Raw genomic sequence first — 9,918 nt, 5'->3', positions numbered from 1 at the left:
ATACGGTCCTCAAAACGTGCAACAGTGGAAGAAACTTTTCAAAAACCATTATTTACCCTGCCAGGCTTGAAGCTCAGAACCCCGTGTGGCATGTAGTCGCTGATGGTGAACACGTTGATTGGGGTATCCTTTTGTTGCCCATCGGCTTCCACTTTCTTTTTTTGAGACAGTCTCATTCTGTCCGTCCAGGCTGGAGTGCAGTAGCACACTCATGGCCACCACAGCCTCAGCCTGCTGGGTTCAGGTGATGCTTCCGCCTCAGCCTTCCAAGTAGCTAGAACTATAGACGCACACCACCATGCCTGGCTAATTTCCATTTATTGTAGAGACGAGGTCTCGCCAAGTAGCCCAGTCTGGTCTCAAACCCCTAGACTCAGGCAATCCTCTGCCTCCCAAGGTGCTGGGATTACAGATGTCTGCACCCGGCTGTCTTTCACTTTCAAGTCTCATGGATTCTCAGCAAGTGCAGCAAGAGAGGCAAGTCCCACCAAACCCAGGCTTCTTTTTTTGTGTGTGAAGAAAGTTTATTTAAAAGTAAATTAGAGAAAGAGAAGGGAGAGAGAAGATTCATCACCCCAAGGTGGGGGAGGGGGCCAAAGCCAAGAAGCATGGCGACAACCATAGCTCAAAGAGCACATGGCCACACCAGAGTCTTGCAAGGGAATGGCCCATGGCTGCAGGTGGTTGAGTCCTTTTAACCATTCCCCTTGATGGGGGAAGATCATTAAGGTGATTGGGCTGCTCCACATAATCATGAAGGGGCAGGCAAGTGCAGGTACTGACATCGGTGATGGACAGCATGCAGATAGATGGGTTAATCATAAGATTGTTGCCATGGTCAAACCTGGGCCTCCTAACCAAACATCTGCTGAAACTGTGTGCAAGATGTTCAATGTGAATGCATTTCTTATGGGAGTTCAGGATTACTGGTGTGGGCTTCCGACCATCTGCATGACTTCCTCAAGAGTACAAGACTGTAATTATGATTGTTTCCAACATACTTTTTAACTTTTAAAAAGGAAGAGGGTCTCGCTCTGTTGCCCAGGCTGGTCTCAAACTCTTGGCCTCAAGCGATCTTCCTGTCTCAGCCTCCCAAAGTGCTAGGATTATAGGCATGAACCACCCCACCTGGCCCCAACATGCTTTTTCTCAACTAAACATTTTGGTCTGTTGAGAACAGAACAACTTAATTCTAGCCTTGAGTACGGCAAGGACAAAGGACTGTCATGTGAGATAAGTGGCCTTGGGTGCCTGTGAGAGGTGGAGGAGGGGAAGAGGGTGGGGTCTCAGTTCATCTACAGGTAAGAGAAAGCTCCGATGCTACTCTGCTGTGGAGGCGGACCGATGCCACAGTAGACATGGTCTTTGTGGAACTGCTTACTGGACATCTGTAATGTTAGCATCCACTGCTGCTTTATGCAGGAAAACATGCAAGTGGCACTGAGTCAATACATCCAGATAAAGAGGACGAGTGTATCACCTGTAAATAACCCGTGACTCTACTGTGGGGTCAGCAAATTCTGGTCTGCGGGGCCAAATCTGGCCTATTGTGTGTTTTTGTTTGTTTAATCTGTGCAAGATAGACTTTACATTTTGAAATCTCAAAAATATCAAAAGAATATTGTGTGGCATCTGAAAGTTACATGAAATTCAAATCTGTGTCCCTAAATACAGACTGACTGGAGCATCGCCGTGCCCATCCGTTCCTACCTTGTCAAGGACTGCCTGCCTCTGCCCTCCATAGCAGCAGAGTCGAGCAACACAGCAAGGGACACAGAGCCCGAAACGTTTGCGATCTGTCCCTTTACGGAAAAGGCTTGCCAACTCCCGTCTCAGTGATCAGGTTTAGCAAGGTGGTAACTTTGTCATAAATAAAAAACAAAATGTGGATGTGTAACTACAAAACATTCACCTTTATTACTCTTTTTTGCTGCAGTTTTCAAAGCTGGTGCACCACACAAGAACAAAAAAATGCAACAGGGAACCCAGGTTGTCTGTAAAATGTTTTCTGTTTGTTACTTCTCCCTGTGCAACTGCCCTCCTGGGCACACACACACACACAGCAGAGGAAAAACAGCAACTAGTCACCGTGCTAGATTTAAAAGCATTTAATGACATAGCATATATTTAACAGATAGGGCAAAAGTTGAGAGGTACAGGTCGTACGACTGAGCACCAGGCCTGAGCGACCACCTCCCTGTTCAGGCCCAGCCTCTGGAGTTCATTCCTATCAATGTCATTTTGATTGTGCAGTAAGATGAAAATTTGTCATTACCATAGTTACAGTGACAGAGAAATGCACACTATGTATCAAATAGCAAGGTAATGAAGCAAATTATAACACAGTGTGGCAACGCACGAGCAAGTAACCATTAGAATAACATTACTTTGTCCAGTAAATGCTTCAGTTCCACCACGTGTACACTTACCAATGATTTAAAGGGTTTATTATACATCTAGTTTTATTATACTTTGTACTAGAATTATCTCAAACATACAATATAATGTATTTCAGCAAAAAAAAAAAAATTGAAATTACAGATTATTTAAAACAGTATCAGTTTTCTACTCCTTCTTGTATACTGACATTCTTAACCGTCGTAGCAGTTGACGCAGAAAAGCCGCATGTCGTGTGTTAGTAAGTGATGCCAGGTATAAATGGTTTGGTCTGTAGAGTTAACGTGGGGCTGCACTGTGGACGCAGCAAGATCGGAATACATGACCTGTTTAAGAAAGGGTGGACCCATCGTGGGCACTTCTAATCGGACTTGGGGCAACCGCCGGAAGTAAATGGAAGAGAATGGTGTCAGGAAACGGGTACGTTTTTGTCTCTGGTGAGTACAGGAAGGATTGTTTAAGCACCGCTGCCTTGCATACCAACAGCACTAGAGGCGGGTTATTTCCAACACAGCCTCACAAAATTGAGGAACAGCTTAAATATTGAGATCTAATCTATATGATTTCATTTAAAAAAATCTGGCCTTCCCTCTGCACCTCAAACTTTTGTAACTTGGAGATTAAAGGGTTTCGGTGTGTTTCCCCCACCCCCCAGAAATGCTCTATAAATTAAAAATAAAAATAAAAAATAAATCAACCACATTGAGGAACATTAGGCACAGAGAGTAATGTGTTGGTTCGGAGCTCGCATGCTGGAATTTCACTGAAAAAGGTAAGAGAAGGGCAGGAGGTGAAGGAAAAGGAGTTCACTTCTTTTTGCCAAAAAGGCTGAACCGCTTCTCTTTGTCTTTCTCTTTGTCCTTCTCCCGCTTGCCGGGACTGGACTCGCTGGTGATGGTGACAACGCTGGTGGGTAAGGTCTGCGCCCGGCTGGATGCTGGCGTGCTCTGGGTGCTGGCGGACACCTCATGTTTATCAGAGGAGATGGCGGAGGAGATGGCCTGGATCCATGTGTTCATTTCCTCCTGCATAGAGGAGGGGACAAGTGAGACTCGACCTAGAGGTGTCTGGCTCCACCTGGATGACCTTGGGAATGGCACCTCTCTAGCCAACCGAGGGGTGAGCAGAGTCACTTCCGGGCACCTCTGCTTTATCTGCACAGGGAGTGAACACTGTTCGGCCTCTCATGAGATCCAGTTCCAGGGCACCTGAAGGTCATAACTCTGGTACAGGGTCCTACAAACCTGAAAGAGCTGGGAGTCTGATAACAGTCTATGGGGTGTCAAGATCCCACCCTAGCAGGTGCTTTTTCAAATTTAAAGCATTATCCATGTTGTTTTCCATCCACTGACCCTCCTTCCTCAAGGTGGAGCACAACCATGGGATAGCTGGCCACAGGCAGTGGTAGAAGGGGCCAGTGGAAAGGCTCTTGCCTGGGCATCAGGATGCACGCCCAGTCTCGGGACCACCTACCTCCCTGTTGACACTGGGAGGGGATGGGCAAGATTTTCCTCCTTCGACTCCAAGGGGTCCTGCCCTAGCTCTTCTCTCTTGGCAAGGGGCACCTAGACAACATTCACTGCCCACTAGAGACAGAGAATCAAGCACCTTCTAGTGCTGGTGACTGGAGTCCAGTGACAGAGTCTGCCACAGATCATCACTGATAGGAATAAATTATGAATACAGCCTCTCATCCCACAAACACTTGCAAACTCCCAAGTATTCGACAGAAATAAAATGGAGAAACTTACATCATCTTTGGCTTGGAAGAGGTACTCATTGCCATCATTTAGTCTGCAATTTCAAAGATAAAAGTAAGTCACGATTTAACTTCAGAAAAATAGAAATCCCCTAACTCCCACAGACTGTGTGGAATGAAGGCAGACCACAGGAGTCACATCAGAAACAGCAATTCAGAGCTCCACATATGTCACCAGCCACGTGTGAGGACCCCAGCGATGGACCCAGACATCAAGAAGTCACATGATTGCACCAGCATATTATACACAGGCAGCTTGCTGCTTCAGTCCATTGGGAAGATCAAAAAGCCCCAAATACAGCATTTGGCTTTGTTGTGGCAAAGACCACCTGAGTGGCTGAGCACTGGTCTAAAGTAAATGTAAACACAACAAGCCCTTTTGAAATTCTGCTAGCGGCCAGGTGCAATGGCTTACACCTATAATCTCAGCACTTTGGGAGGCTAAGGCAGGAAGACTGCTTGAGCCCAGCCCGGGCAACAGAGCAAGACCTCATCTCTATTTAAAAAAAAAAAAAATTGCCTGGCATGGTGGCTCAAGCCTACAATCCCAGCACTTTGGGAGGCTGAGATGAGAGGATTGCCTGAGCCCAGTAGGTCGAAGCTGAGGTGGCTGTGAGCACACCACTGCACTTCAGCCTGGGCAACAGAGTAAGACTCCAACTCAAAAAAATAAAAAGAAAAAGTGAGCCAGGTGTAGTGGTATGTAGTCGAGGGAACTACTGAGGAGGCTGAGGCAGAAGGATCTCTCGAGCCCAGGAGACTGAGATCCAGGAGGAGATTTGAGGAGATGCCACGAGCCATGATCGTGCCACTGCACTCCACAGAGTGAGACCCGCAACCCAATAAACAAATAAATTTTTTAAAAAGTGAATTAAAGAGAAAGCTCTTTAGACATGAACCGTTTTGAAATTCTGCCATGGAGCTTGTATCCCCCACGTTTACAAACTCCAGAATCTTAGAACAGACATGCAGAAAAGGCCTCCTAGGTTTTTCTTTTTTTTTTTGAGTTGGAGTCTCACTCGTGTAGCCCAGGCTGGAGTGGAGTGGCACGCTCACAGCCACCACAGCCTCAACCTGCTGGTCTCAGGTGATTCCTCCACCCGTCTTCCAAGTGGCTGGAACTACAAATGCATGCCTCCACGCCTGGCTAGTTTTTGTGATTTATCGTAGATATGAGGTCTCACCAAGTTGCCCAGACTAGTCTCAAAACCCGGGGCTCAGGCAATCCTCCTGTCTCGGCCTCACTTTGGGAGGGATTATAGGCTGAGCCACCGTAGCCCACCTAGGTTTTCCTTCCAATGTGTGTCTTGGAATGAAAGAAACCCCATGTGCAAGGCCATTTGTGTGATGCCAAGAGGTCCCTGGGCTCGGAGGGTTTAGTCACTCGCTCTGTGGTTGTCCAGAAGAAGAGGTGTTGCAGGTGCAGCAGAGGGTAAGTACCCAATTCTCTGAAGCCCAGGAAGGGAGAACAAAGGGGCAGGCAGCCAAGGAGTCGAGCTGTCGGGGCCTTGTCATACAAAATGTAAAGCGTTTCAAGGCCCCAAGAGCCTGCCGGCACTGCACCTCCACAGAGCCTAATGAATCACACCATCTGAAACTCTCCTCTGCAGTCCTTGGCCTCGTCTAACTGGCGGGAACTCACACATAAGTAACACCAAAGCCTCTCAGATCCCAAGCCAACAGCAATTCAGTAGTCAACTCATAGCCTAACCACAAACGTGTTTCTTTAAAAACATTTTAAAAAGATAGAGTAAGTTTTCTGCCCACTTCTAGGTGTCAGAAGAACTTTTTCACTTGGCTCCACTCTGCAGGGTGATGCGTTTGTGTCCTACTGGGTCACACAAACTATGAGGAACAGAAGCAGATCGCAGGAGTCCAAGAGAAAAGCCCATCAGAGCACTGGGAGGAATGGGCAAGGTCACAACAGAAACGCCCACCAGATGTGCCCCGGGACATTTGGAGCTAGGGGGTTCAGGAGAAGCCAGAGCATATGCTGGGAGGGAGAGTCAGGGTAGGACAGGGCCCCAAGCCCCATCCAAGCATTTCCTGTCTGTCTCCATTCAGCTCTAGGATGGCTCACTTGACCCATCTCCAGACAACTTACCAGCAAAGAACAGCACCTCTTAGGTCTGGATCAGTTGAAAACATGGGGAAACACTTTTTCTAAAACACTTCCTTTAAACTGTGACATATGACCAGCTCACCTTAAGTCTCAGGGAACAGTAAGTGCCAAGTTATAAAAACAAAGCTCCTTTCCTTTGCCTTCCACACTTTGCCGCACTGGTCACCACAGGGAAGCTGGTAGCTGGCCACAGTGTCCAAAGAATCTAGCCTAACCAAGCTGTGTGCCAAGCAGGTTTTTCATCACTTGAGGATTTAAAACGGCAGAGGAGAGAACCGACTAATCACAGCGTCTGTCTAAAAAAGACAGACCCTTAGAGCGAAAATAAACACACAGCCATCCCCTGGCAGCCATGAAGCACGGCGACACTCACCTTAGCTTGAATACGTGTTTCTTCTTTTTGTAGTCGAGGGCCACTTCACAGACAGCTTCTTTCAAACTCACAGGGACCTCACTGTGGTAGGGAATTCCAGAAGCGGCAGTCTTTGCATCTTTATAGAAACCCATTTCTTGGTTATTTATGACACAATAAACATTGTGCCAGGACCTGTACAGTAAGAAAGGAATGTCAAGGCTCTATGCCACGCTGCCCTTCAAGAATTAAGACGTGATTAACGTGCAGACAGTCCTCACACAACACGGTGCGGCCCTTCCTAAACTCTGTGAACACTACACAAGGGAACACAACTCCCCCGTGGTAACTCCTGGGACACAGCAAATGTTGCCACAGTGGCAGGTTTTCAGGGTGGCCTCTTGTATTCTTAGCTCTGTTTCTGGTGTTTGGTCTCTCTGCCGCAGTGTCCGCTTATATCAATGGGGCACAAGCCATGCTCCTTGTTGGAAACATGTCTGTCCTCAGGCAGGAGCTCCTTTTGTCTCAGTTTCAGGCTTTATGGGGCTTGGCAACTTGACAGGGAGGCAGATTCAGGGCCATGAGCACTCATGGTACCGTTGAGTGAGTTAGAAGAAGGAGGCCTTTCCCCTACAATATGGCAAACTGTCATAATACACTAATTTTATTAGAATGCCTACCTGTATTAACATAGAAATCCCTATGTTGCCCTCAATATGAATGGCAGTCCTTATATGACCTGATCCCCTTGTGCAGTAAACAACCTGCATAACAATATAGGGTGATCCCAAGTAGTTTAGTTTATTGGTTAAGCACACAGGCTTTGGAGTCAGACATGAGTTTCACTCCAGCTTTGTCATTTACTAGGTTTCTACAGAAAGCAAGCTTTTTTAACGTCTCAGAGCTTCTGTTTCCGCATTTGTTAAATAATAAAATCAGGGTGTTGAGATATAATGACTATATAAAGGTTAGTATGGAGATAAGGCCAGAAGAAGTGGTGAATGTCTTTTTAAAAATCCCACAGAGTTCAACAATGAGATCACTTCACTTAAGACAGGGGCTCCTCAATCTCAACATAGCAAATTTTCTCTTGTATAAACTACTACAGCGCCTTCTTGCTACTCCCAGTCACATTTAAATTTTCCTTCTCTCAGTGAATAGGTAGCACGCTCCTCCCGCTCGCCTGTGTCAGCCTCAAGAAGAAGGCGAAGCCCAGAAAGCCACTCAATGATTAACCTACATGAGCACACGCTCCCCTTCCAACTCAAGAGTGACCCGCCTTGACGTCCCAGTTCCTGGGCCAGCCTCTGCTGCCGTTACCTGCTCGAGGCCTTCTTGTTGTGGGCCTCCCACTCGTGCTTCCGATTGAGGAAGCCTTCCATCTGGGCCGAAGGTGTCTCCTGGGTCCTGGCCGGCAAGGTGGCAGCACCCTGGGCCGGGAGGGCAGTCTTGGCTTTGCGGTCAGAGGTGGGGGAGGGTATGGGGCTGGACTCTTTTGAGCTCGTCCTCTGCTCTGTCGCGCCGTTAACCATTTCGCTTGTGTCCACCGTGTCTGCCATCTAGGGACAGCGGAGAGGCCATTCAGCTACCTCTGTGAGCCACGGGGGTGACCACATACGCTCTAACTGACTCGCACACGTGGCTGTGTATAAATGCCTGGCACAGATCGAGGCAGTACAGTAAAACCATCGCACACCCACAAAGCCAGCTGGACACCGAGGACATTAGAAGGTGGGAATGGATTAATGCCCGCCCGTTTACGGGGAAATGAGAAAAGCGAAATGCCAGTATGAGTTTTACTGCACTCTACTCCTCCGATCAATCCATTTTCTCTAATGGAACTCAGATCGTCTCCTCTTGCGGTTACTTTGAAACAGAAGGACAACAGTGACAATTGCACATATCAAATATGAGAGAGAGCGGACGTTATACAACAGCCACCTTACAACCAGGAAGGGCTGGAAGTCGAAGCAAAAGGGCATTCACAAATAGACTGAGAGAGACGGCTCCGTCAGAGCTGCCGGCATTCCCCGAGAGTAAGACAAGGAAAGGCCTCTGGCTTCTGAAGATGCGCTCTAGCTCCCCGCCCCCGCCCCACACCTCGTCACAGACACATGCAGAAATTAGACGACAGTCATGCACGTCACATCTACTGCCCCAGTTAGACTTTGGAACTTAAGAGCTAGAAGGAAACAAGGCAAGTCAACAAACATCAATGGAACCACGTCTGCCGAAGTTGTATCGTGAGTGGGTTGTAGTTGGTGTTAAAGGAGCTGGAAAAGCCAATCACAGTCACTCAACACCACACGGCTATTTACCCCCAAACAAAGACAGAACCAGGGCCTTCCCCATCTCAGGTTGGTTGATCACGGTGCCTTGCTGCACTGAGACGAGAAAGCCCAGAGACAGCCAGGCTTCCAGTGGCTCTGACCCTTCAGGCTGGAGACGTCTTCGGGAGCGTTCCTTCCCAAGCTCACTTAAATTGTAACCCTCATGGCTTTTCGGCTTTGGAAATGGAGTAGGGTCTTGATTCATTATCACTTTCAGCCTGTGCACCATCAACTGTGGACCATTAACTGTAAGCAGCCCCCGGCTGGTATACCCGGGGCGTGGGATTAGCGAGTTACTAAAGCTGGGTGTGGCTGATGCTTTAGTGGGTTACCGACAACCTGCACCCCTCGTACGCGGACACACATGGAGGAGTCAACGGCACGCTCATTAGATACGTCCCCCACCACTGCTGCCTTGAACCAGAGTGACACCAAATTAGCAACAACCTTGACAGATGAAAGGGAGACTAGCCACCACCGCTTGAACACTCAATCTGCCAACTTTTGGGAACTGGATTGCTCACATTATATGAAAGGTTTGACCTAAATGGGCCCCAGGCTTGATCTTTGGCGTAACTAATTTTTTTGGGAAAAAGGCTAGTAAAAACTCGGGGAGGGAGAGAGAATCAGGATTTTTTTTTGTCTTTGCCAACTGTTACAATTAACACCAGAGTCTAGGGTGGGACTACAGGCTATGGGACTTCAGGGTAGTTTCGACTGGAACCCTCCACCCTCATAGCAATGTGGAAAATGGATTATTAGGGCAGAAAAAAATGGTGGGTGGGTGGGTGTGTAAGTGTGTGCACATGGTGATCATTCAGGCCTTGTAAGTGACAGCCTGTGGACCCATGCTTATGAGCAACAGGCTATTTAAATATTTATCCCTCTCTCTCTTCACTTTTTTTTTTTTTGAGCTAGAGTCTCACTCTGTCACCCAGACTGGAGTGAAGTGGCCGCT

At 47.8% G+C, this 9,918-nt stretch overlaps 1 protein-coding gene across 1 annotated transcript in view; it reads right to left on the bottom strand.

The window, feature by feature from the left end:
• Window positions 1-2,093: 2,093 nt before the first annotated feature.
• SPTBN1 (spectrin beta, non-erythrocytic 1) overlaps window positions 2,094-9,918 on the bottom strand; it is a 168,996-nt gene continuing 161,171 nt past the window's right edge. Inside the window, exons 32-35 of the mRNA XM_008047968.1 lie at window positions 7,951-8,189; window positions 6,652-6,825; window positions 4,149-4,191; window positions 2,094-3,422 (exon numbers count right to left, since the gene is read on the bottom strand). Of these exons, the coding sequence (XP_008046159.1) occupies window positions 3,204-3,422; window positions 4,149-4,191; window positions 6,652-6,825; window positions 7,951-8,189 (675 nt within the window). The 3' untranslated portion in view covers window positions 2,094-3,203. The remainder of the gene's footprint in view (window positions 3,423-4,148; window positions 4,192-6,651; window positions 6,826-7,950; window positions 8,190-9,918) is intronic.

Source organism: Carlito syrichta, unplaced genomic scaffold (assembly GCF_000164805.1).
Source record: "Carlito syrichta isolate Samal-C Ts95f unplaced genomic scaffold, Tarsius_syrichta-2.0.1 Scaffold119772, whole genome shotgun sequence".
Classification (NCBI taxonomy): Eukaryota; Metazoa; Chordata; class Mammalia; order Primates; family Tarsiidae; genus Carlito; species Carlito syrichta.
This window is presented reverse-complemented; position numbering and strand designations above follow the sequence as displayed.